Source organism: Trichosurus vulpecula, chromosome 6, assembly GCF_011100635.1.
Source record: "Trichosurus vulpecula isolate mTriVul1 chromosome 6, mTriVul1.pri, whole genome shotgun sequence".
In the NCBI taxonomy this organism is placed as follows: Eukaryota; Metazoa; Chordata; class Mammalia; order Diprotodontia; family Phalangeridae; genus Trichosurus; species Trichosurus vulpecula.
In genome coordinates, this window is record NC_050578.1 from 268,156,116 (window position 1) to 268,183,405 (window position 27,290).

Here is a 27,290-nt window from a genome sequence, read left to right on the forward strand (position 1 = left end):
TGTCGGTGTAAGTGAACTAAGAGGGTAGAGAAGCATCTCAATGACTAATGAGCTCCAGGTCTCATGGGGCAGACTGGGAGGAGTATGTGTACCCGCTATCAACCCTCTAATGTCCGATTGGTCAAACGTGGGGCATGGGGGCCGGTCCGGGCTCCCTGACATCATGTTCAGAGGTGGGCTGAAGCAGGGTTTAGCACTCCCATCGGCTTGTTGACCACTTAGCCCGGCTTGGACAGGATCTTAGGGGTGCCTTTAAAAAGAGAAGGCAGCTCAGCCGGACTCTTCAAGGAGGGACAGCCTGGCTGGGGAACGGTCGTAGAGCACAGGGAGACAGACAAGGAGGCGTTGGGGGCGAGCCCCCGACTGTGGAACGACTCGACTCGCAGGGGAGTGCGGAGAGCCAGGGTGGGCTGCAGGCTCCAAGAGGTAGCGGCATAGGCGGGCCCCGGGGTAGACTCCCCCCGCCCACCAGGCTGCACGATGACCCCGCCTCCTTTCCCTTTGCCCGGGTGGCTGACTCACCTCCTCCCTTTGTCCTGTCCTTCAACCTTTTCCGTCTCGCAGCAGAGAGTCGGGAGATCTGGGTTCGAATCCCATTTCGTCTGCTGCTTCTGAGCTGTGTGACTTTGGGCAAGTCCCTGCCCCTCTCTGGGTTTGGTTGCTCTCTGTGACATGAAGGTGGGGAGGGGGGATGGTGGGGGTGGGCACCTTCTATCATGCGCTGCTGCCTCTTTTCTCCCTTTCTTCACCTTCCTTCTCTCCCACCTCTGCCCTTTTAGCCCTCCCTGGGCTGCCCTGCCCCCCCCCCCCCCCCGGGCCTAACTCTGTCTCAGGCCAGCCTCCTGAGCTCCCCCCCACCCCCACCGCCCCCATCCCCGCCTCCACGCCACCCCATACTGTCCTGTCCCGCCTTGCACTGGTGGCCCAAACTGGGGGAATTTTCCTTCTCTACTGGATTTCTCTGCCTTGGCAAACACACACACACACACACACACACACACACACACACACACACACTCACACTCACACACTCACTCACTCACTCACACACACGCGGTCTAGTCTTTCTCTGCGTCTCTCACACTGGTCCAACCGCCCTTATAAAGTCAGCGGCTGACAGACTTCCTGCCCCAGCCCCAAGCCCCCTCCCTGGCTCAGCGGTATTGGGTGCCCGACCAGGCTGGGGAGTCCACAGAGGGGTGAGTGGGGTTGGGGGGGGGTAGGAGAGCTGGGATAGGGGGAGGAAGGCTAGAGTGGGGGGAGGAGGAGGCGAGGAACCCAAGTTGGGTCCCCATCCACGTGGCAGCTGCAGACTTAACCAGGGAAACTGAACAGTGGGACGCGCGGGTCTCCGAGGGGAGGGCAAGGGAGAAATCCCTGGGTGAAGCGGGGGCTGTGGGGGAGGAAGGGGCTTGTGGTGGGGGGCTGGAGAGCACAGGGGTGGGGAGAGACGACCTGGGCAGGAGGGAACACACTTGGAGGAAGGTGCTATAGCCAAGAGACAACAGGAAGAGGGGGCCGGGACCCTCCCCGACTTCCCTTTCCTCTTTGTACTTGCCTTTTGGGGGTGCTTCTGGGAGAGGGAGTTGGAAGGCAGGGATGTGGGTGGCCCCAGCCCTCTCTCTGTCCCCTGCTGATCCTTGTGGACACTAGGCTGTTCATCCCGTAAGGGGGGCAGCTGGTTTTCCAGGACTTGGGGAGATCTGACCATTCCTAGGGGGAGGAGGGTGGCAAGTTTCCAGAAACCTGGGGAGACCCCATCATTCCTGGGGGGAGGGGAATGGCCAAGTGCCAGTAGCAGGCACAGAGGACTGCCTTTATCTCAGAAGGAGTCCTGGAGAAGTCCCTGTGCAGCCCTGGCAGTGCCAATCCACCCCATCCTTGCCTTGGCACTGTCCAGGAATCCCAGGCCCTTAGGACCAGAGTAAAAGCTCTTGAGGGTACCTGTGTGGCCTCTGATTCTTTATCGGAAAGGAGGAAGGAAGACCAGGCTGCCATGATCCAAGGGTACTCAAAGTCTGATCTCAGAGGCCCCGTACTCACTGCCCTGTTCCTTGGCAGCCTAGAAACCAGCATGGCCCCCACACTAGCCCAGGCCTATCGGCGGAGATGGTGGATGGCTTGCACAGCCATGGTGGAGAACCTCTTCTTCTCTGCTGTACTGTTTGGCTGGGGCTCCCTGCTCATCATGCTTCAGAAGGAAGGCTTCTATTCCCACTTTTGCCCAGGTAAGTGGCCAAATCGTAACTGGTGTGTTTCAGCTCTTACTTCATGGACTTCTGGTACTTCACAGATGGATAAGGGTACAGTGGAAAGATGGCCAGATTTTGAGTCAAGGGTCCTGAGTTCAAATTCTTACTCTCCTACTAATTTACTGTGTAACCTTGGACAAGTCATTCAGCTAGATAGCTTCCCACATTCCTTCCAGCTCGAAATCGATAATTTTCTTATCTCCTTTAATTTTCATAAGATGACATTCCCCAGGAGCTGAGGGCAGGGAGGCTGAAGGGAAATGGGGATGAGTGAAGAAAGAGTGAGAAGGCACTGGCCTTGGAGTCCTGAAGAGCTAGGGCCAAACCCAGTTTGAGAAACTTACCAAATGTGTGACCTTGGGTAAGTCATTTCACCATTTGCCTCAGTTTCCTCCTCAGTCAAATGAGCTGGAGAAGGAAATGGCAAACCACTCCATTATCTTTGCCATGAAACCCCAAATGGAGTCATGAGGAGTCAGACATGACTAATTGAGTAAACAGCAACGTCTGACTACCTGTTTATGGGGTTGTTGTGAGGGCCAGTGAAGTTAGATATGAGACACTGCTTTTGAAAAGCTGTTTTGCTTGATTCAGATATTAAGCCACCAGAACTAATCCCTCTTAGAGAAATAGATTTTGTTTCTGCAAGACACAGCAAGAAAAACTAGACAGCCTCATCCCCCCACCCCCACTTTCTAGCTATGTGACCTTGTCCAAGTGACTTTTGAGCTTTCCGAAATACCTCATGAAAAATGCAGCTAATAATATTGTACTGCCTACCTCTTCTAATGCTTGAGTGGAGAACGCATTGCAAATCTGACTGGTTTTGTATTCAGTGCCCAAACATGAGCTCAGAGGATTTCACTGTAGCTGCAGGAGCTGGGAAAAGTCTCAGTCTGGAAGTTCGATGTATTTCAGAAGCTCAGGTAGGGACTGTGAATTTCAACACTTGTTAGGATAGGGCATTTGCATACCTGCCTTAGTCCCCCAGAGGACAAGGACTGGGCTAGGAGCTAGCTGGGGTTGGTGGGACCTGAAGTCTGGTAATAGTCTAGTAATTTTAGGAAGGGCAAGTATCCCCGGTGAGGAAGGAACTTTGGATACAGGGGAGCTCTGTTCTGGAAATCAACATGGACCAGCACAGTTCATTGGGACTAGTCCATCAGTCCCTCTCTCACTTTGCCCCTTCCCAGACTGGGACCACTCAACAAGATACAGGGAAATGGACTTGGAGTCAAAAGACCTTGGTTCACATCCCAGCTCTGACATTTACAAATCATGTGACCCAGAGAAAGTTACTTCCTTTCTCTGGGTCTCAGTTCCCTCATCAGGTTGATGGAGTTATACTAGATGATCTCCAAGGTCCCAAAGACTCTGACAGTCTATGTTCTAAAGGCCCTTTCAGCTCTAAATCCTATGTTCATTTCCATAGGCACCCTTTAGCCAGCCTTTCACTGACCTCATACAATCATAGATTTGGATCTGGAAGGAAAGAACCTCGGAGAACAACTAGTCCAACCCCTCTCATTTTGTATATGAGGAAACTGAGGTCCAGAGTCTTTAAGGGACTTGTCCCAGGTCATCCAGATAGTAATTATCTGAGGTAGCATTTGAATCCAGATCCCCTGAGTCTGGAGCCGAATGACTTCATACCCAACCTCTTCAGTCCAGGTCTGCTATAGCAGGGGTCTTGCCCCTTGGATATTGGGAAAAAATAACTCCCTCCTCTTCTCCTGTCAGAAAGCCCCCTAGAGGGGTGTGTGTGTGTGTGTGTGTGTGTGTGTGTGTATGTGTGTGTGTGTGTGTGTGTGTGATAATCTTAATCTTCCTCCTTGTAAGACCTCAACAGCACTTACCCCACCCAGGGGGGGTTCTGATCTTGTTGCCCAAGCACTTCCTGGGGTTACATGAGAAAAGAGCAGGTGGGGTGGAGACTTGCCTCTGACTCCCAGCACTAATTGCAGGCTGATAGGAGGAGGAGTGATAGAGATTAGCACTGGCTGCTTGCCTGCAATGTTACTGCCAACTAGTGCCAGTGGGAGAGGGCAGGTTGGGCAGGGAGGGCTGGGGCTTGGACTGGAGTGATAGGGGCCTAGGGAAAAAGTCAGGTAACTAGGAGCGTATATGGGCTGCAGTGTGTGTGTGTGTGTGTGTTAAGGAAAGGGGTAATGAAGGGAGAGCTTAGGAGAAGGGGGTAGAAGTACTATTCCCCAGAGTATGAGAGTGTGTTCCCAAGTCCCTGGTCCAAAGACACAGCTACTGGGCCCTTTTTAGCACTCCTCACCTGGTGCCTGATGTTCCCTTGGGCTGTCTAGATGTCAGGCACCCAGGCTCACCCCTCCTGGTGCTCCTCTTCCTCATTCTCAAGACATTTGGGGACCCCCAGCCATGGGACAGAGGATGGAGCCACACTGTTGCATGGAATGGCCTTAAGAGCTGTCTCGCATCTCAGAGTGCTGTGGTCTTCGAGCAAGAGTAGCCTTCCAGGTGCCAGGAGCTCCTCCTGGAACTCACACTGAGTGGATAAGAGGAGACATGTTAAAAAGGGGGAAGCAGCATGATCACAGAGCTATGGGAGGGCACCTGAAAGGTCATCTAGTCAGAGCCCCTCATTTTCCCCAAGTGGGAAGTGACTTATGCACAGTCACAAGGCCTTGAGAGGTGAGGGGTAAGATTCAAACCCAAGTCCTCTGACTCAGAACCTAGAATTTTCCCACTACATCTTGCAGCTTCCCCGGTAACACTGTCTGATGTTGGGCATCATTATTATAGAAATATAATGAGTGCAATCAAGGGAAACCTGGTCTTGTCTATGACTAGAATGCATGCTATGGAGCTTACTTAGAAGGGCCTAGATCTGGGCCAGGTTCATGGGTGTTCTCTAATCAGAACTGATGTGGTGATTATATTATGTACATAAATGTGTAAAAACCCCATCATCATCACTTCCTAACGACACCCCCCCCTGCTTCCCCAATTCTATCCTTCCATGTTACATTCCCTGTCTCCACCATTTTCATTTTTGGGGCTGGGTGCTTTCTCTCTGAGGCAATGCCGTCAGGCTGGAATTGGGGCCCAAGGCAGAAAGTGACTCTGTTACTCAGAGTTTGGGGGAGAATGGATATGGTACCATATGGTTCAAAATATAATTCACCAACCTTTTATTAAGCACATGTGTGCCTAGCACTGTACTAGGTGGTAGAAACATACAGAAGGGATCAGGTGAGTGCTGCTTGACCTCAGGGCAGCTGGGACGGGGGTGGCGCAAGGTGTCTGGAGTCAGGAAGATTCGTCTTCCTGAGTTCAAATTCAGCCTCAAAAACCTAGCTTGTAACCTTGGGCAAGTCACTTCATCCTGTTTGCCTCAGTTCCTCATCTGTAAAATGAGCTGGAAGGGCAGCTGGATGGTGCATGAAGAGTCAGACATGACTGAAATGACTTACAAACAACAAAGTGGGCTGGAGAAGGAAATGGCAAACCACTCCGGTATCTTTGCCAAGAAAACCCCAAACAGGGTCACGGAAAGTGGAACATGCCTGAAAAAAGACTGAACAACAAGCTTGACCTCAGCAGGCCAAACTTGAAGAACAGTGAGTGGAAGGCCAGAGCTGCAGATTTCAGCTTGATGCATGGAAGGGAAAAAGCAGCCAAGAAGTTAGAACTGGCCCAAAGTGGGATGCATCGAGACTGGAAGGCACCCTTCACTAGAGCTTGTCAGTCTCAGGCTGGGTGAAGAAGGCATCCCTTTATCAGGTGGAGCCTGGGAGGGGTGTGCTCCCAGCCTTGGAGCTTTTTCAGCTCAGAGATTCTGAGCTTAGTCTAGGTGGGGAGATAAGGCAGGTAGCCACTCAAAAAAAAGTACTTGAGGACAATTGTAATGTAGGTATGCCTGTGTATGTGTGTGTGTATATGTGTGCATATGTGTATATATGTGTGCATATGTGTATGTATGTGTGTGTTCCTGAGTGAGTGCTTACCAGGTACAGCTGGCGCATGAATATGGAGGGAAGAAACAATTGGATCTGGTAGAAAGATGCCCAGCTGGAAGACGGGAGATTTAGGTCAGGTACCTTGCCCTTCCTGGGACTCACTTTGTCGTTGTTCATTCCCAATTCTTCATGACTCTGTGTGGGTTTTCTTGGCAAAGATGCTGGAGTGGTTTGCATTTCCTTCTCTAGCTCATTTTTACAGATTGGGAAACTGAGGCAAACACGGTGAAGTGACTTGCCCAGGGTCACATAGCTAGGAAGTGTCTGAGTCCAGATTTGAGCTCAGGAAGATGACTCTTTCCTTATCTGCAAAGTGTGTGTGTGTGTGTGTGTGTGTGAAATCAGACCTGAATGTTCTTTTCAGTTGTAATTAACATGGGCAGAGGCCTAAAAGTGGTTTCTCACCCTCATGGTTTGGTTGCAACTTGGTTTGCTTGGCAGCACCCAAGCTCAGGAACCCTATTCCTTATTTTATGTCTCTTGGGCACTGGGGCTAGGGGGGTAGCAGGCTGGGGGAGGGAGATAGGGAATTATCCAAACTAAGCTCATAAAAGCCTGACTAATAAACCAAGGGGCCAATGTGTAAGTTTGTGCTGAAAAAGATAACCACCATCTTCCAAAAAGATAACCATCCTCACATCTGCCGGTCAGAGCATTTTCTCCCCAGTAGGAATGCCAAACTAAACTGACGTCGGAGAAAAGGAAATTCAGTTGTCTTGTATTTCCTTATCTGTCTTGTATTTGCTTCTCTGTATACTTGTGGTTTCTCTCCAGAAGAATGTCAGCTCTTGGGGGCAGGGATTCTTCATTTCGGTCTTTGTGCCCTCAGTGCCAAGCATATAGTCAGTGCTGTAATGTTTCCTCAAGTCTTCGAATGCCTCTTCCTGTCTTCCCCAGAGAAGAATGGCACCAACAGTAGTGAGAGCCAGCATCCTATGGAGCATCAGTGGCCCACCTGTGAGAGCCAGGAGGAAATGCTGAACCTGGGCTTTACCATCGGCTCCTTTGTTCTCAGTGCCACCACCCTGCCCCTGGGCATTCTCATGGACCGATTTGGGCCCCGGCCTATTCGCCTGGTTGGCAGGTAAAAAAGGGGAAGGGGAGCGCAATCCAGGGGAGGGGGTCCTGGAGAGGGACGTCCAAAGCTGTTCGCAGAAAGCGGTGTGCATTTGGTCAGTAGGCTTGGATTTGAGCCTTTTCTCAGTTACAAGGTGTGTGATGGTGATCAAGTCACTTCTGCACCTTTGTGTAGGAGCATTCTCTTTTCTCTCTGAGCCTCAGTTATCTCAGCTGCAAAGGGGGACTAGTAATACCCACACCTAAGGTATGGGCTTCAGATATGGGCACAGTGATTGTGTCTGGGCTGAAGACCGGACTAACGTATTTCAGGGATGTTTGTCAGCCGGAGGTTGGCTACCAGAGGATCCCATTCAATTTAGCAAACATTTATTTACCTACTATTGTCCTTAAGGACTTTATAATCTATTAGGTGGGGTGAGGCATATACATAGATAACCCATAAGTTGGAAAATGACTCAAGGCAAAAGAAAGGTCAAAGAGAATGAAGCCGGGAAGGAGCAATGAATTTTTGGCTTCTGAAATTCATGAAACTCTCTGAAAGCATAGAGTTCCAGGTGCCTTGGAGACAACTGATGAAACCTGTCATGTTTTCCAGCTGGACTTGCCACAATGAACAATTAAAGATTTATCAAGCCCTACCTTGTGGAAGATACTGTTCTAGATGCTAGAGAAGTGGGGGAGGGGTGATGACTTCCTTCTCTCCAGGTGCCAACAATTTAATAGAGGGGAATATAACATGTCCGTGTTATAAATGCAATCTGAGGAGGGCATTAGCCAAGTGGTGAAGTGGGTAGAGTGTTGGACCTGGAGTCAGTAAGACCACAGTTTGAATCCTCCCCCAGGCACTTACTAACTGGGTGACCCTGATCAAGTCACATAACCTTTCTATAAAATTGGGATAATAATAACACACGGTTGTTGTGAGGATCAAACGAGATAATGTATGTCAAATACTTGGGAAACCTTAAAGAAGTTAAAGATCCATAAATGCTATCCATCGGCGATGATGATGGTGGTGATGATGACGGCAATGAGGACAAAGGGGAGAGCAGACAAATGCTCCATTTGAGGAGGAAAAGAATCCTTCCAACCTAACCCTAGAGAGGCAATGTGGTACAGTGGATGGATGAGTTCAAATCTGGCCTCACATACTTCCTAGCTGGGTGACCCTGGGCAAGTCACTCAACCCTGCTTGCCTCAGTTTCCTCATTTGTCAAATGAGCTGGAGAAGGAAATGGTAAACCACTCCAGCATCTCTGCCAAGAAAATCCCAAATGGGGTCAGGAAGAGTTGGACATGACCATACAACAACAACAAAAAGTCAGGACCAGAGCTCAAGTTCTGATTCTGTCATTTATTACCTGCATGGTTTTGAGTGAGTCATTTAGCCTTCTCGGGCCTCAGTCTCTCATCTGTTAAATGAAGGGGCTGGACCAGAAAGGGCCCTTCTTACTCTAAGCCTTAGGCTCCTCATCTGTAAAATGGGAGGGAAGTCAGTCTAGATGATCTTCACTACCCCTTCCACTGCTAAAGAGAATGATGGAGTCAATTCACAAGCATTTATTAAGCACCCTCTGTAAGGCACCGGGCTTGGCACTGAAGATACAAAGACAAAAACGAAATGGTCCCCATCCTCAAGGAGCTTACATCCTATTGGTGGGAAGAAGGAAAAAAAAACCACATACACGGATAATCATGGGGGAGGGTACTAGCAGCTGGGGGAAGGGGAAAGGTAGCACCTGAGCTGAACCTTAAAGAGAACAGGGGTTCCTAAAAAAAAAGAAGTAGAGAAAGCATTTTAGACATTGGGGAGAGTCTCTACAAAGCCTGGGAGTGGGAGATGGAATGCCTCATATAGGGAAGAGCAGGCAGATCAGCTAGAATGTAGAATTCCTGAGGGTAATGTGCAGCAAGGTGGTCTGCAGTGAGAGGGGCTTGAAATGCCAAAGAGAAGTCTGTGTTTTCTCCTAAGGGCACAAGGGGGCTGCTGGAGGTTCTTAAGTAGGGGAAGGACAGTGACATGATCAGACTGTTAGGAATATTACTTTGGCCTATGGATGAAGGATGGATCCAATAAAGGTGAGACTTGATTTGGGTGGATGGGAGTACAATTAGAAGACCAGTGCCTTCTAATGTCAGAGTGAGAAGTGATGAGAACCTTAGGGGTCAGATGTGAGAGATATGTGAAAGTAGAATCAACCAGACTTGGCAACTGATTGGATATATGGTGTGACAGAGAGTTCAGGACCAGACTGTGAGGTTTGGGGATGGCATCCTCAACAGAAATAGAAAAGTTAAGAAGCTACTTCAGGGTGAGGTGTGAGCAGAATGAGTTATTTTTAGTTTGTTTTTTCTTTAAGGGATGGGAATGGAATAGCAGAATTTATCTCCATGATTCTCTTGTCATCCTTTCTTTGAAAATAAACCATCTTATTGATAGCATTTGTCTTGACATCACTTGCATTTCTAAGTATTCTGTCCCACCCACTTCCATTCAGAGAACTATCTCTTGTACAAAGAAAAAGAAAGAAGAGAAAATAAATAACTGGGTCTGGTTTTGGACAGCTATTTAATGGAGATGACCAGTAAGCAGGGGGCACTAGAGCAAAGGAGAAGGATTGTGGGTCTAGACTGATCAGTTAAAGCAACAGAGTTGTATTGAAGAAAGCTTTTAGCAAACTGTAAAACATGACAGAAGGATGATCCCCCTTGTCTCCACAGCTCCAGCTTCGCAGCTTCCTGTGCCCTGATGGCTCTGGCCTCTCAGAAGCCCTTAGGTGAGCAAGATGCCTCCAAGGTCTCCCATCCCTATTCTTTTTCCCGGGGCACAGTCCCACTTTTCCACTTGCTGTGGACCCCCACCTGGGAACCTAATATTGCAGATATCTGGAGGGAAAGAAGCCTGTTGAGGTTGGGATGGGAGGTGGCACTTGTCCCTCCCTCTCCACGTGCTGCCTCGACTTTGCTCTCACACCTTGCTCTCTATATCCGGCCCCTAGTTTTGTCTCCGCTCATCTTTCTGGCCTTGTCTCTGAATGGCTTCGGTGGCATCTGTCTGACCTTCACTTCGCTCACTGTGAGTTCTGGGCCCTTGCCGGGAGCTGCTTGGCGGTGATGGGGTACAGCCTAGAAGGGGAGCCAAGGGAATAATGTAGCTGCGCCAGATGTGGTGGTGGTGGTGGTGATGGTGGTGCGGGGTGTGTGTGTGTGTGTGTGTGTGTGTGTGTGTGTGTGTGTGTGATGGGGGACGGGAGGAGGGGTGGTAGTACTGTGTGTTGGGGTTAGGCGAGGTGTGTCTGTGCGGGTCAGAGAGCCAGAGCTCAGGCTGGCGGGGCTCAGTCGGGGCCATGTTTATCTGTGTGGTTTTGGCTCTTCCCGGTGCTTTGGGCGGACTCTCCCCCACCCCGAGGGGGTAGCATTTCATTCCTGCCCCGGGACATTGCACAACTCCCGGGAATGTGAAATGCAGCCTCCCTTTCGCTCCCTGGGCGTGGGGGGCATGAAGCCAAAGGCACCCAGATTAGCCTTCCATGCGCCTCGGTCTTGGTCCCTTCTTAGCTCCGTCTCACCTCTGCCTCCAGGGCACAAGATTGGGTGCTTTCCTCCTTCCCTCCTTTCCCTTTTCCCACCTTTCTTCCTTCCCTTCCTTTTTCCTTTTGCACCGCTCCGCGCCCCCATCCCCACCTCCACCCCCACCCCTACCTTACTGCTCTCTGGCTCCTTCCTCTCCCAGTCCACATCCTCTCCCCTCCCCCTTTCTCTTTTCAATCCCTGTTCCTTCCCCCAGGTCCCGACTTTAGGGGTCGAGCGCAATCCCGGTATCCTCCCCTGGGGGCAGGAGGAGGAGGCCCCTATCCCCGGCCAGGAAACTCTGCCTGATAACTGGCTCCTGCATCAGGCCTCCTCAGGCACACACCCCACCCCCTTCCTACCCCCCGCAGGGAGCCGCTGACCAATGGAAGGACTGGACCACCCGCCCCGCCGCTCCACGGCCCCGCCCCCGTGTCCCCTCCCTCCTCCACCACTCCTCCCCCTCTCTCTCTTGCACCGGCAGCGGTTTCGGCTGTGTTGGGACAGCTTGTGCCTGCCGACCCACTGTTTGCTAAAGCCCGTAGCCAACTGGAAGCCAGGGCTGGCCCTCCCTCCCACTCTTGGGGAAGTCTCGAGCTGGCATTCCCCTCATTCTGAGGGACATGGGTCTTGCCTGCAAAGTCCCTCCTTTTGGGGACCTTGGCACCCTTTCTTGATACTCCTGGCTGCTGGCCTCTCAGATACAGGAAACCAGGGAAACGTCTGCCCCAGTGTGGGTGGCCAGCTTACCACCATTTCCTTTCCCAAGGCTCTAGAGCTCCCAGGTCTCTAGCTTTTAAGCTAGACCACCCTCTCCCAGCCCTTTTTCTTGGAAAGGCCCCTAGAGTTTCATCTGGGGGTACAAGAGAGGAAACAGGTTGAAAGGACACTATGACTTTGTTCTCCCCTTCCCCTGGGGCCTGACTGAACCTGCCCTAAGGTCCTTCTCCCATTCATTGTCTCTCCGTGGCTTGGAGGTGATCTTGAATCTTTGCAGGCTGTACCAGCCCACGGAGTGCAAGCTCTGGGAGGGGTGGGGAGAGGTGTTAAGATCTGTAGGAGTAGAGGGAAGATCATCAGAAGCATTTAAACTCTGGTTTAAGTTTCCAGCCTAAGCACCTCCATCACAGTCCTAGCCTCCTTTTCCTGGGACTGTGTAAGGAACTCACTCCCTAAAGACAGAGCTAGGAGCCATACAGCTAGAGGTGTCAAAGTGGTAGGTTTAGATTCCATGTCAGGACAAGCTTCCTAATAAAGAGAGGTATAAAAAAGTCGGGAATGCCTGTTGGGGAGCTCACACTATGCTCCCACCCCCTTCAGCTCTTCAGGCAGAGGCTGGATGACCACTTTGTTTCTTCGGTGTGGGGACTGGGATATTGTAGAGAGAATTGTCATTCAGGTATGAGTTGTGCTCTGTGGCCTGGGCCCTTTCCAACTTTGACACTTTGAGATTCTGTGAATTTCTCACCTTTTTCTAGACTTTATGAAGACTACTCCTACCTTCTTCATTCTGGCGCATGCATGTTTCCGATAATATCATTGATTCCACATTAGTCATATTTAGATTCACGTCTCCCTGATAAGGTTTGGGAGATGGCCTAGACTCCTTGGGATTTGGGGGAACTGGCTTACTTTTATCACCAATAGATTGGGAAGGTTCACCTTACCTGATTATGTGTGTCCAGTCATCCTGACCTAACCTGGTATGCTGGGGATTGAAGAGTCCACCATTTGGGGCCAGCAGCCTCTTCTTTTTCTTCCCACTCTGTCTCTTAATGTTATGATTCTATAAATTCCCCTTCTTGCCTCCCCATCCCTTCCTAGGCCCTTTCACCGTCCCTTCTGTCAGGTCTGTGCAGAAGGTTTGGCAGGTGGGAGACTTCCCCTCCAGGCTGGGTTCCCTGTAGCAGCTGGTGGGAGTGCTGGGTTGTGTGTATATATGTATGTGCTGTGGGGTGGGGGTGGTAAAAGTGTTAGGGCTAGAATCTTGGAATCTCTGAGTTGGAAAGGACCCTTAAGACTGCTTGGCGCAGCCCAACTGGAGAGTCTTGTCATGGGCTCAGGATTGCCAAGTCAACCTTCCACTGGCCCTTGGATGCTGAAATGAAAGTCTGGAGGCCTTAGGGAGAGAAGTGGCTAGAAACCAAGAGTGCCTCATTGAGGGATGGCAGGACTGGGAGTCAGGAGATGTGGGATTCCATCCCAGCTCTGTTATTCCTCAGCTGGGTGCCCTTTAGTGATTGCATTTCTCTGGGCCTCATTTGTCAAGTGAAGGAGGTGGACTCAGTGACCTTTCAGGTCATTTCTATCACAGAATCCTGGGATGGTCACGAATGTCCAAGATCTCCTCCAGCTCTCAGGATCTGTGATTCTCCAGGTGGAGGGAGCCTCTAACAAGCTGCTTCATCTATGCATTTTCCCCCCTCAGCTGCCCAACATATTTGGAAACCTTCGATCCACCGTCATGTCCCTGATGATTGGTTCCTATGCATCGTCGGCCATCACATTCCCTGGAGTTAAGGTAGAGTCAGTCCCCTCCAGCAGCTGGTTCGGATAGAGTGGGAGGAGCCTGGACCTGTTCTTCCTGCCCTCAGGGATAGGGGCTGGTATCTCTGTTTACAGGACTTCTGGGGTTCAAAGATCAGAGGCCCCCTCCACACACCATTTAGAGAGATTATGGTTGGTGGGAAAAAAGTATGGGACTGGAAACCAGGCAGTGTAGGCTAGTGCAAAGAGCACTCAACCTGAAGACCTTGAATGTGAGTCCCAGCTGTGATTCACTGGGCAAGTCACAGCCGTTAGCAGTATCACTTTTCCTCATCCATAAAATCCTGACAGTGTGCTGCAATGACTGGGATGTTGGCACTGGGTAGTTGAGAAGGAAGTACTTTGACAACCTCCAACATTTTCTAGGTCTCTTGACTCCTTTGTTCTGTCTTCTGTCTCATGCTGCAGCTGATCTACGATGCTGGTGTGTCCTTTGTAGTCATCATGTTTACCTGGTCTGCTCTGGCCTGTCTCATTTTCCTCAATTGTGCCCTCAACTGGCCCAGTGAAGCCTTCCCTGCCCCAGAGGAGGCCAATTACATGTAAGTGTGTGAGTGTGTGTGTGTGTGTGTGTGTATGTATGTGTGTGCTGGGGAGAGACAAATGAAGCCTCTTCCCTCTCTCTGTCCTGGAAAGAAGGTTGGAAGGAAGACCCACTGGGTTTGGGAAGCAGTGGTTGGGCCCTGGGTTCATAGCACTCTACTGGACACTGGGATGTCACTTGCTGGCAGTGTGACTTTGGTCAAGTCACTTCCTCTTTTTCTTCCTCAGTTTATCCGACTCTAAATCCAAGGGGTTGGACTAGATGAGCTTTATGGTCCTGTCCAAATAAAAATCCTCTGATCCCTATGGAAGGGAAGACAGGCTTCTCTCTCTGAAGGGCCAGCCAAGCATAAACATATAAAAACAATTTCAGTTTCTAGTGTGCTCTCTGCAAAATCTTGGAGTGCCAAGTAGAGACACCTGAGCTGGGCATAGTGGGCTTGGTTGGTCTGCAAGCTCCTATGAATTATCGACATGCTTGGTATAAGCTCCTTGAGGACAGGGATTAGGTCCTTTTCGCCTCCGTATCTGTAGTGCCTGGCACAGAACGGGCGTTTAATAAATACTTGTGCAGTGAATGAATGAATATGGCAGCCTCCCAAAAGCTAATGTAATCTCAGGCTGCATTAGGAAAGGCAGAGTTTCTAGGAATTCAAAGGTGATGTATGCCTCTGAATGGCTCCCTGGTCAAACTACATCAGCAGTGTTATGTTCAGTTCTGGGTACCGCATCTTAGGAAGGACATTGACGAGATGGCCATGATTGAGGAAAGTGATCAGTTGGTGAAGGGTCTTGAATCCGTGCCATATGATGGACAGTTGAAGGAAATGGGGGTATTTAGACATGAGAAGAGAAGACTTAATAAGGAGAATGATAGCTCTCCTTAAGTATTTGTGGGGTGGTAGAAATGAAGGAGGATAAGCAAAGCTAGGTAGTACAGTGGATAGAGCACCAGGCCTGGACTCAGGAGGACCTGAGGTGAAATCCAGCCTCAGCTACTTACTAGCTGGGTGACCCTGGGCAAGTCATTTAACCTGGATTGTCTCATAAAAAAGAAAGAAATGGAAGAGGGATTGAATGTATTCTCTTTGCCCTCTAAATACAGAAAGAGGAGCAATGGGTAGAAGGTCCAGAGGCAAATTTTTCTTAGTTTAAAGAAAAAAAACTTCCTAACTAGTAATACTATCCCAAACTGAATGAAGTGGCTGCCTAGGGCCAGAAGACCTGGGTTCAAGTCCTACCTACTGGCTTGGGATCCTTTGCCAACCACACCTCTCGGGGTCCTAGATGATGCTCTAAAATGAGAAGGTGCTGACCTGCACTGACATAAGGAAGTCCGTAATCCAGAGAAGTCACAGGTCCAGTCTCTGTTCCCCATTGCAGACTGGAATGGACTGCCTTGAGAGTTGGTGGGTTCCCCTTCTCTGGAGGTCTTCAAGCAGAGGTTATACGGCCACTTGTGCAAATGTTATGGCGATGATTCCTTGTTAGGCATGGGTTTGACCAGCTGGCCTCATGGCTGCTGAGTTCCCTTATAGCTGTGTGATATTCTGTGTGAATCTAGAATAAGGGATGGCTTCTTAGAGGAGTAATGTTTCAGATGCCATGAGCTCGAATCTCCCATGTCCTCTATCTCTTGTTTCCTCAGGAAAAAGATCAAGGTGAATGGGCTGGCCTTAGACCACAAGGTGACCGGCGATCGCTCTCTTGTCCATGTTACTACCACGAGTCAACAACTGAACCAGAAGACCCCAAATGCAGAGGAAGAAAGGGAGTTCTTTTCATTATCTCAAGAGGTGGAAGGCACTTTGGCTGCCACTCCTGAGAGTGAGTACAGATCCCCCAAGTCTTATACAAGAGCTGAGTCCCTGGAAATTCAGGCGGCACTGTTGTATCAGGATTGTGCATGGATACTGGGAAGGGGTTGGGTGGATGGGGTCTCTCCGGCACTGAAACAAGGCCTTTGGGCGTCGTCAGTACAGCTCTTGGCAGCTGCTGCTTTCTCCTGCAGCTGCTTTGCTTCCCAGACCCCTGCAATCCCTGGGCTGCTTGCATCACTGGACTCTGGTCGAAGTCTCCGGGAGTGGGTACCTTAGTGCCTAGCTTGACGGGTCCCTCTGCTGGTGGACACTAGGACCTGCACTCATGCCAAGACCCTTGTTTCTGGGCTGGAGTGAGATGGGAAAAATAACAAAATAAAATGCTGGAGGAATAGTAGGAGGGAGAAAACCCTTCCACCTTGGGGAGATGGAGGAGTGGTGGAGGGAGAAAGAGAAAGAAGGGGAAGCTTCATGATAGAGGTAGACCTTGAAGGAAGAGCAGGGTTAGCCTTCCAGGCATGAAGACCTAGCTACATGGATATCAGGTAGGAGGAATTGCCTCAAAGACAAATTGTCCAAAGACCGCCAGAGAGGCGTCCAGGTCCTCCTGTCCCGCTTGCTTGTATGGGCTAAGGTAGGAGGCAGGGAAGGGAAGAGGTGGAAGATCGGGGCTGGAAGGCAGGTGGCAGGTGGGATCCTGCCATCCGGGTTCAGGGAGGGGCTCCTTTTTGTTGCAGAATCTGTCCCCTTTCGGAAAAGCCTCTTTTCTCCCATATTTCTCTGGAGTCTCCTTACCATGGGTATGACCCAACTTCGGGTGATTTTCTACATGGCTGCCATGAACAAGATGCTGGAATTCTTAATCACTGGCGGCCAAAAACTGGGTGAGGACTTCTCCTGGGAGGGAGGGAGGCTATGGGAGAAGACACAGAGGGTCAAGGGAAGGGGTGTCTCAACTGCTCATCCCCTTATTCAACCCTCTGTGTTTATGTCTCTCTGTCTTCTCCCCTTCCCAACTCTCTACAGAAACAGAGGAGGAGGAATGTTACATGAAGGAGCAAGGTATGTCATCTTAGGTGGGGTGAGAGGACGTGAGGGTATCAGAATCTTATATAGCCATGAAGCCATAGGTGTTAGAGTCCTTAGACCTTGGAAAGTCAGAGCTAGAAGGGAATCTTAGGACAGCAAGTACCAGAGCTGGGCAGGGCTGTAGAACGTAAAAGGTCAGAGATAGAAGGACTTGGCCACTTCTTACATTTTACAGAAGAGTGTGCTGAGCATGCTTCCTATATCAACTGCATTGGCTCTCCCACCCAATTCTAGGGATAATCTCTCTAGTTTTAATAGGACCTTGATATCCTGGAGGATTTGGGCATTTTGGTCAGATCAAAGATTTCTTGCCGCTCTCCTTTGCCATGCCAGGGCAGAGCGAACAATGCCCAAGGGGGTGCATCCTCACTGACTTATCCTACTTTTCCTGTTGCCGATGCCAGTTGGCTTCTACTCCTCCGTCTTTGGTGCTATGCAGCTGCTGTGCCTCCTCACCTGTCCTCTAATTGGCTACATCATGGACTGGCGAATCAAGGAATGTGTGGATGTTCCTGGTGATGCCAACATCCTAGAAGAGACCAGGTGACCCAGAGAATGAGTCTTACCTGGAGTTGGGGTGGGATGGACTTAACTTTTGGAGAACTCCCATGCAGTTTATTATTCTTCTAGCAATGAGATTATGTCCTTCATCCCCAGGCCACTCTTGCAAAGAGCTGATCATGCAGGAGGCCTAGTAGGAACAGCCCAGGGCTGTTGGAGCTGGACATCTCAGTCTTGCCCAGGGCTAATGAAGTCTTTGTTCTTTGCTGCTCTTGCTGGTGGGGTTCCATTCTATCAAGGGCTTCTTGCTTTCACCCCAATGCTACTGCCTTCTCTGTGTGGGATCCACCCATCCTGGGCTCTGTCTTGATAAGGCTTGACAAGCTCTGGAGCACTTCTGCCTGCCAGGCTGGTCAGTGGGAGACAAGCTGATGAGCCTCCTTGACTCAATCATGGAAGCCTAGAGGAAAGGATGGGTAGGCCATTTCCATTACCCTCCAGCCCCCATCATGGAGGTAGAAGGATCTCCAGAGCCCAGGGTGACTCTTTGGTCTTGACAGGGACGGGATTGCTAAGAAGGAGACCAGAATTCGCTACGGAAAGATCCAGAAACTCACCAATGCTATCTATGCTTTTCTTTTGACCAACACTCTGCTCGTGGTCTTTGGGGTCACCTGTCTCATCCACAGCTTACATGTGCAGGTAACCTTATCCACCACCCTTGTCCTTCCCCATCCCTGGGACATGAGTGCTATGGGCCAACACCTTACTTCTCTAGCAGGCAACCTGGGTCTAAACAGGTGTGGAGGATCCTGAAAAAGACCCAATTCAGTGAAAGGAGAGCTCAGCTTAGAGTTGGAAGGCCTAGGTGTGAATCCTGGCTTTCTCACTTGTTGCTTTTGTGACCTAGGGCAGTCACTTCAGCAATATGTCCCTCCTATTCCTTATCTGATAAATTAGGGGCTTAGACTTATTATAATGATAGCAACAACAATAATAATTATAAACACAAACCTTGCTGGGGGAGATAAGGTGGGGTGCACAAAGGGATATTCTGGCTGCCAGCTACCCAGGAAAAAAATTGTACCCAGGACACACTTTTACCTTTAATTTACACGACTAACATCTCCCCCATCACTTTACGTCTAAACAATCAACAAATAAACAAATTAAGCCTTAATTTGTAATGTTTGTCCATTTCCAATATGTAAATGCTCACTCTGAAAATTTTACAATTGGCTCTGCCATCCAGCACACCCTTGAGTGAAAATCATCCCCATCATCCTATCTGCTACTAGGGTGCACCAAGGGTGCTTTCAGTGAGCTCACAAAGATGAGTTTATATCCTAATAACTTTTAACGTCTTACACAAAAAGATAAATTTGCTTTCGTGTCGATATGTTGCTTCCCTCCAGCACTCTCTCCACTGCCTGCCCCCCTTAGCCGCTTTTCATTGACAGATTTCCATCTCGTCACTTTGGTGGCCATGTGGAGCATGGATCGGAGAGGGCAGAACAGTGACAGTAATAATCAGTTAGCACTCGTGTGGTGCTCCAAGGTGCGCAAAGCCATTGATGTGTAGTAACTCTGATTTGCTTAGGAGATCATTGCTAGAGTTCAGGTGGGAGGTGCTGAAGACCTGAACGAGTGGTTTCAGTGCCATGATTGAGTCACTTTGAGACTATCATCCACTTGCCCTTCCCAATGGGGCAATTTCTCCACATCCTCATCATGTGACATGTCAGTTCCAAGGGGAATGTCTCTTTGGACTTGTTTGGGTTAGGAGCGCATGGGCAGAGTGATTGTCCCACCCAAGTCAGGCTCCCATTTCCCTCCCCATTGTATCTCAGCTTTAACAAACCTGTCTCTCTCTTCGATTTCTTGTTCACAGCTCTTATCCTTCATCCTACACACAGTGATTCGAGGCTTCTACCACTCTGCCTGTGGGGGACTCTATGCTGCTGTGTAAGTCACTGGGGTAGAATACAGAGAACCCTGGCTTTGGGGATCTGGATTTGGCTCCAGACTCTGTTCTTTATTGCCTCTATGTTGCTAGGCTGCTGCCTTTTGCTTCCTGGGCCTCAGTTTCCTCATCAGTAAAATGGGCTGGATGAACTTTCTGGTCTCCTCAAGCTCTAATGTTGATCATCCCATGAGTGGGGGTGTATTCCACTATTCCCTGTTCCTCCTGCAGAGAGAATTTTAGCTCATAGAACTTCATATTTTGCTGGTCTAAATAGACATTCTAATTCAGGGTTCTTAACCTTTGGTGGGTGTCATGGGACCCCTTAGAAATAGACAGTTAAGTGAAGCCTGGGGACCCCCTCTCAGAATAATATTTTTAAATGGACAAAGTATACAGGATGACAAAGGAAACCAGTTTTATTCAAATACATATAGCAAAATATTAAAAACCAAGTTCATTGAGTCCCTAGGTTAAGAGCTTACCTCCTAATTCAGGAGCGGTTCTCCAGCATCCCTGACTACTGGTCACTCAATGTTTGCTAGTCATGGGAAGCTCATGACCTCTTTTCACAACCCTTGCTCAATAGCCAGAGTTGATACTAGATCCTATGCTGAGCTCAATGCCTACTTTGTGATACAATTTTGCATCCCGATTTTTCTCCCCTTATGGGCCACGGTTCTGCCTGTTGGTGGAATGCTGAACAAAGTCTTCTGTACAACAGTGCTTCAGATATCCGAAGGCCACTGCCTCCCCTTGCCTTCTCTTCTCCAGAGTGTTGTTAATGTCGTTGTTCTGTCATTTCAGATTCTTCTTAACTCCACTTGCAGCTTTCTTGACAAAGATACTGGAGTGGTTTGCATTTCCTTCTCCAGAGTATTTTCCAGATGAGGAAACTGAAGCAAACAGGGATAAGTGACTTGCCCAGGGTCACTCAGCTAGTAGATGTCTGAGGTCATATTTGACTCAGGTTGCCCTAAACATTCCTGCCTCCTTCAAATGACCATAATTCAGCTGTCACTGTCTTGCTGTGCTCCATAATATTGGAGTACATGTGTGTGAGGTTGTATAGGGGGTGGGAAGGGGCAAAGAATTGTGTTGTACTGAAGGAGAGAAAGCATGAATCAGGGGCTTTGGGTCCCTTTAATTGACAGGTTTCCTTCTAATCACTTTGGGACACTGACTGGCCTGCAGTCTACAATCAGTGCCATATTTGCCCTTTTGCAACAGCCTCTTTTCATGGTAATGTTGGGACCTCTTCATGGAGACCCTTTCTGGGTAAGAGTGGGCAACTGGTGGGGGGAGGTCTACTGATGGGGAGGCGGTGCTCAATGAAGGGCTGTAGCCTTTCACTTCCTCTGGCCCTCCTCCTCTCCAAGAGGCTGAGGGAGAGGTTCAGCTAGTGCTGGGTTTGGTGATGGGGGTGAAAGGAGTTCTGAATCTCAAGTGTCAAGACCTGAGTTCCTCCATTGCTACTGCTTGTTTTATATGAGACTTTGGACAAATTGGTTTTTTTTCCACTTGTGCCAGAAATGTTTGGACTAGGTGGCCTTTAAGGCTTACCACTTGTTAGCTAGTTAGACCACCATTTCATTGAGAAAACTGAAGTCCAGGGAAAGAAAGGGAACTGTCCAAGGTGACACAAAGAGGAAGGAGCAGAGCTGGTTTTTGAACCCAGGCCTTCTTCAGTCTCACAGATTTACCCCTGTACATGCTACCTCTGTGCCTGATGAGTGCTACCTCTTTCCCTTCCCTCAGGTGAATTTGGGTCTGCTCTTCTTCTCCCTACTGGGATACCTGCTGCCCACCCACCTCTTCTTTTATCGTGCAAAGCTGCAGAAAAAGCTCTACTCCTGGAAGGCTCCAGAAGTGTCCTATTTGCAAGAAACAGTTGCCTAGTTGGGGGAAGGAGTGCCCCCACTTGGTACCCCCAGGAACAACCGGAGGAATTGCCCCAGCTTGGAGTTTCTACCTGCAACATATGCACATAGCCACGGGACATGGATTTATAAATACATGAGTTCTATTTTTGTAGGAACTTGCAAAAAAGTCAAAACCAAAAAAAGAAAAAGCCCAAAACAAAAAAAAAAAAAACAAAGCACCCCACAACAACCACCAAAAGAAAAAAAACCCACACAGAAATGCTCCATTGATGAAGGCCAGGCTAGAGGGCTTCATGGCAGATTCAGAGTGGAAAGACTTGTTTTCTTTTTCTCTTGAAACCACAAGGCTGCCTAGGGCCAGGGCTACCCACTGACCTCTATGGGTAGAGGTGCCATCCTGGTGACAGACATTTCTGGAGACGAGACCCATGGGGTGGCCTCCCATCCCCTGCACAGGGCCTGTGGGGTTGGGCCCAAGATGGGTATCTGGCCGGAAGCTAGAAGGGGAGCCTGACTTTGAGGGTGGGAGGGCAGGTTCCCTCCTTGTCGCTACTGCTATGGCTGCTGCCATTGTGGTTGCCACAATGGAAATAAAAAGGGAAGCAAGAGATTCTTGTGTCTGTGCCTCAGGGCAGAGCTGCTACCTGGGAACCTCCCACATACAGCTCTCCCCACCCCTTTTCCCCACCACTCTCACTCCCCACCCCCCAAACTCCTTGGCATTAAATGGGACACAGCCCCAGCTGAGCCCTGAACTCAGAGTGTACAAATGCCTTGGGTGTCAGCCTGTGCCCCTCAGGGCTCTGTCTGGCTCCTCCTCACCTTATTCTCTCCCTATCACTCACTGTAATAAGGACAACTTGGAAAATTGCTTGCAAAAATTCCCTCTCAAGTGGGAAGTTTGTATCCCAGGCATGAGAGACTTCTTTGTGTGCTGGGAAAACCATAGGGAATAATCCCATAGAGACCAGGTTGACTGGACCATAGAGTCATGAAAGGGAGTGATGTGTAACAAGAGAGGTGGACTGGACCTTTAAATGCCAAGGCCTAAGAGGTTTGTATTATATACGAGATCCAAGATGGAGCCACTGAAGCTTCTAGTTCAGGAGAGAGACATGATCTGATCTGTGGTTTGGCAGCTATGTAGAAGCTAGATTTGGAAAGGGGAGGGACTTGAAGTAGGTAAATCATTTCAGAGGCTATTGCAAGAGTTCACACTTGAGGTGATGAAGGCCTGAAACAGGATAGTGTCCAAGTGAGTGGAGATACCAGGAGGAATGGGAGAGGTATTAGTGAAGGAGAATGGACAAGACGACTTGGCTGGGGAAATGAGAAGGAAGAGTTACTTCCCTCATGGATTTTAGGTTCTATGAGAGATGTGGTGCGGTGGATAGAGCATGGGTCTTTGAGTCAGGAAGACCTGGGTTTACAGGGACAAGTTACTTACCTTTTCTGTGTCTCAGTTTCCTCATCTGTAAAATGAGGAAACTGACTTTATGACCTCTGAGTTTCCTTTCAGCTCTAAATCTTTGAGTCTATGGATGAAGAAGCATATACATTATGAGGATATACATACAATATGTAATATAACACATATAATCTTAATGATATATGTATATATGAGATCACCAACCACAAGGGGGTAAAAATAAAGACTTCCTGTAGGAGGTGGCACATGAGCTGAGCCTTGAAGGAAGCTGACTATTCTAAGAGGATGAGGTGAGGAATCATGTCTTCCAGGCAAGGACTATAGCCTGTGCCAAGGTATAGAGATAGGGCATAGTTAAAAACCAACTAGCCTAGTTTAGATGAAAGTACAGCATGTAAAGGGGTTGAAAGACTGTGCAATGAGTCTGGAAAGGTAGGCAGGAACCAAGTTATGAAGGGCATCAAAGGCCAGGGTCAGGTGGTGATTTTTTTAATCGTAAAAGCAGTAGGGACCTCCATCCCCACCCCACCCCCAAGAGGCAACATCAGGTTTCTGGAAGGCAGAGGTGGGACAAGGATTTGACACAGGTTCTAGGAGTGGGGAAGCTGTGACCTTGAGGTCACATGTGGTCCTCTAGGCCCTCAATTTCAGCCCTTTGACTGGATCCAAACCTCACAGAACAAATCCTGAAATATAGATTCAGTCAAAGGGCTGCAATTGAGGACCTAGAAGGCCACATGTGGCCTTGAGGCTGAAGGTTCCCTACCCCTGGTTAGACATTGTATTCTCTGGGCATCACTGCTCAGCTGTCAGCAAATACTACTACTACTAGCAGGAACTTACATAAATATAGCCCTTTAAGGCTTGTAAAGTGCTGTACCTATCCTGTCACTGAATCTTCACAATAATCCTAGGAGGTAAATGCTATTATTATCTTCATTTTACAGACAAGGGAACAGAAGCTTAAGTGGCTTGCCCAGTGTCAGTCAGTCAATACACATTTATGAAGTCTACTATGTGTCAGGCACTATGCTAAGCGTAAGGGATACAAAAAGAAGCAAAAGACAGTCTCTGCCCTCAAGGAGTTCACGGTCCAAGTATACAAATATATTGTTATTTGTTATCCTTTGTTCTGGAAAAGGACCATGACATCAGGGAGGTGATGCCATGACATGCAAGTGAATTGGATTTAAATGAGTGAGGGTGTGCAAGGTCATCAGTTCACAGGATAAATTGGGAAATAGGAGAAGAAAGGCACTAGAAATTAGAGGGGTTTCAAAAGGCTTCGTTTTGAAGTCAATATTTTATTTGGGACATGAAGGAAGCTAGGGAGGGAGAGCATTCCAAGCCTGGGGGACAGCAGAAAAAAATCAAGAGATGGAGTGTGGGTCACAGCTAGAAAGTGTCTGAGGCAGAATTTGAACTCATACCTCCCTATCTCCAATTCCAGCACCCCGTCCACTACATCTAGCTATTGAAAAAGAGATTGGATTCATCACAGCATAAATATTTATGGGTAATAAAAATTAAATATTCTGTCACCAAAATATACAAATTTACCCCATCACCTTTAAAAGCTCTACCGTTAGAGTGCTACCCCCTAGGAAGCCCCCCTCCTTGACAACCCCTCTTGCCTGCCCAGGTTGAAGGTTCTGCTACTTTTTATTTATCCGTTTACTCATTCATTCGTTTGTTTATTCGTTTATTCATTCATTCACTTACTTATAGGCTAGCATTTATATAGCAACTCGCTTTATACGTGTTATAGCATTTGATCCCGTCAACAACCCTATGAAGTTGTTACTATTATCCTCATTTCACAAATAAGGAGACCGAAGAAACGAGAGGTTGTGACTCCTTCCCTTGTGACCTTGGGTAAGTGGTTTCCCTACTCAGGGTCTCGGATGCCTCTTCTGACAAAAGCTGGAGTGGATGAGATGGGCTCTAAACGCCCCTTCGGCTCAGAACTGGACAGCCTTGATCGAACAGGCTGGTCTCATCCCCTGAATACCATCTCTTCCTTCAGAATGGCCAGAGGTTAAGCGCTCTTTGCCCTCCCTTCCTCAGAGCGTGCAAGCACTCTCTCTCTCTTTCTCTCTCTCTCTCTCTCTCTCTCTCACACACACACACACACACACACACACACACACACACACACACACACACTACTTCTCTCTGGCATTTTCAGTTGCATGTGGCGTTGTCTAATTTAGGCTTACGGGAGGATACTGAGGCAGAGATGATGAGGTGATGGAGAGTAGGGGCAAGGGCGGGGATGGGTATGTCCAAGATCACGTGGCAGACTTCTCCCTCTAAGGGCGGGGCCCCGGATAAATGGGGTGTGTGTGTGTGTGTGTGTGTGTGTGTGTGTGTGTGCGCGCGCGCGCGCGCGCGAGCACGTGTCTCCGGGGAGGGGATAGTCCTGGGAGCTGCCACCTCCCTTCTCAGCCAGAGGAAGAATGGGACTTTGAGAGGATCTTAGGGTCGCGCTTGGAGACAGGATACGACCCTCTCCCGAGATCTTTTAGTAACTCCTGACAGCTCCAGTCTTTTAGGGTTGATGCCGAGGAGGGACTATGGACAGCTCCTCGGAAGCCTCGCGCTCTGCTGAGGGACTCTGTACACCCAGCAGGCGGCGCTGTGGAGCCCGGGAGGAGTGCACTCCCCAGCCTTTCCGCAACTCTCGGGACCCACTCCCGGAGCCCATCTCTGCGCAGTCCTTGCCTCAGGGACTAGTCTCACTCCTCGACCCAACAGAAGGAAAGAGGGACTCCACCCTTCCCTCTTCATCAGCCTTCAGGGAGAAGGGAATTAGAGAGGAAGCCCGGAAGTGGAAGGAGGGGGGTCTCGTAGGGGTCTCCCTCCCCACACTCCTGTCTTTTGGAGTTTGGAGAGGGGGTTGAGCAAGGGCGGGATGGAGCGAGAGCCGAGTTTGTAGCTGCGGAAAGGAACAGATGGCTGGGAAGGGGAAACTGTGCGTGGGGAGGGGGAGGGAGTGCGGGGGCCGGAAAATGAGGAACGCGGAATTTCGACGCCCAGCGTCTCCCAGGAGAAACCCCCTCCTCCATCTCCACCCTCCCTGAAAAGATGAGTGGGTCGGGCCGTCTAGCATCCACCTAGGAGGCATCGCTAAGCGCCGCCCCACCCCTCCTGCCCCAACCTTTTGGGATCCCCCTACCCTACCCACACGCTCTGACTGACTCCTTGAGAAACAAACCTCTTATCTGCGTAAAGATTTCGCAGTCATACGTTTGAGCTTGGAAGTTTAGCTCGGTGTGACCTTGGGGGTGTCGTTTCCCTTCCTCCAGGCCACAGTTTTTTCATGTAAACTGTGGGGGTTGGACTAGATCATTTTCGAGTTCCTTTCTAGCTCTGAACCCTATGATCCCATTGCCCTCGAGGCGGGCACCAGGTCAGCGAAGCCAGCAGCAAGTTCAAAGGCCCAGGAACTGAAGGGTTAATGGGGCCGGCCTGGGAGGTGGGGGCTGTGGGTGGGAAGCTGGCTTACTGAAGCTGGGAACCAGCTCAGGGATCGCAAATAGCAAAAGGAAAACGTGTTAATTGGAACTTTATGCAGATGAATCGGAGCTAAGAACTGGGGGGGGGGGGGGGGGGGGGGGGAAACAGGCAGAAGAAAATATGGGGGGTGGGGGAGAGGTCAGATGGGAGGGGAAAGGGGCATGTGAAGGGGGCGTGTATCTCTCTCCAGGAGAAGTGAGTCTGAAGGTGGTCAGTTTTCCGTCCAGCGGAGTGCGTGTGTGTGTGTGTGTGTGTGTGTGTGTGTGTGTGTGCGCGCGCGCGCGCGCGCCGTCTTTAACTCTATAGACACATAGGCATGTAGCTGGGGACGTGTGATACCATACATATACATAGTAAATGAGATTATGGGAAAGCGGTTTGTAAACTGTAATGTGTTATATAAATGCAAATTAAAGCTCTGTGTACATAGTGTGACCATATATGATCTGTGTGAGAATATGTATATGGGTGTGAGGGCTGATTCCACCACCACCACCATCGATCCTTACTCCCCTCTGAGTCCTCCCTGCTGACGGACCTCTTCTGCCCCAAGGCCCAGTGACTGAATGAGAGACTGATTCAGCTGGCAGCACCCCACCCCTCTGGTTGCCTTTCTTCTCTCTGCCACCATGTTTCTTTTTGCCTCCTCTCAGCCGCTTTTTCTTCTGTCCATCATTTCCCTAATTTTTTTTCATTCTCCTGAGTCTTTATTTCATAATCCAACACACCCCCCCAAGAACTCCACCTCTTTTCACTCCGATATTAATGGTCCCTTTGTTCTTCTCAGTCCTGTCTAACTCCTTACCCCATTTGGGGTTTTCTTGGCAAAGATACTGGAGTGGTTTGCTGTTTCCTTCTCTAGCTCATTTTACAGATGGGGAAAATGGCGGCAAACAAGGTTAAAAGACTTGCCCAGAGTCACACTGGCTAGGAAGTGTCTGAAGCCAAATTTGAACTCAGGAAAATAAGTCTTCTTGATTCTAGGGCTGACACTACCCACTGCAACACCTAGCTGCCCCCAACAGACCCTAGAAAGTTGAAATAGGAAACCAGGACCGTCTTCCCCAGTTTGTTCTCTCTGATTCTCCATTGCTCCCAGAGGCCA

General features: G+C 49.5%; 1 protein-coding gene across 6 annotated transcripts; it reads left to right on the forward strand.

Annotated features, from left to right (window-relative positions):
- Nucleotides 1-20: 20 nt before the first annotated feature.
- Nucleotides 21-21,845, forward strand: SLC43A1 (solute carrier family 43 member 1). 6 transcript variants are annotated; one of them, XM_036764449.1, is made up of 15 exons: nucleotides 21-426; nucleotides 2,062-2,228; nucleotides 7,139-7,325; nucleotides 10,043-10,098; nucleotides 10,321-10,397; nucleotides 13,320-13,412; nucleotides 13,847-13,980; nucleotides 15,630-15,808; nucleotides 16,539-16,685; nucleotides 16,828-16,863; nucleotides 17,295-17,433; nucleotides 17,952-18,093; nucleotides 19,283-19,356; nucleotides 20,509-20,632; nucleotides 21,113-21,409. In XM_036764449.1, the coding sequence occupies exons 2-15, from the start codon at nucleotides 2,075-2,077 to the stop codon at nucleotides 21,251-21,253; spliced, it is 1,683 nt and encodes a 560-aa protein (XP_036620344.1). In that variant the 5' UTR covers nucleotides 21-426; nucleotides 2,062-2,074; the 3' UTR covers nucleotides 21,254-21,409. The 6 variants fall into 6 exon arrangements, with proteins under 6 accessions (XP_036620344.1, XP_036620346.1, XP_036620347.1 ...); XM_036764451.1 differs by lacking the exon at nucleotides 21-426 and adding an exon at nucleotides 543-630; XM_036764452.1 differs by lacking the exon at nucleotides 21-426 and adding an exon at nucleotides 639-678.
- Nucleotides 21,846-27,290: the final 5,445 nt, after the last annotated feature.

What these genes read in the sequence shown, in the direction of transcription:
- SLC43A1 (XM_036764449.1), top strand. Translation starts at nt 2,075, where the DNA reads ATGGCCCCCACACTAGCCCAGGCCTATCGGCGGAGATGGTGGATGGCT. An exon ending in GGCCTCTCAGAAGCCCTTAG is followed by an intron (nt 10,099 to 10,320) that starts GTGAGCAAGATG and finishes TCCGGCCCCTAG; the next exon opens with TTTTGTCTCCGCTCATCTTT. An exon ending in TTTGGCTGCCACTCCTGAGA is followed by an intron (nt 15,809 to 16,538) that starts GTGAGTACAGAT and finishes TTTTTGTTGCAG; the next exon opens with AATCTGTCCCCTTTCGGAAA.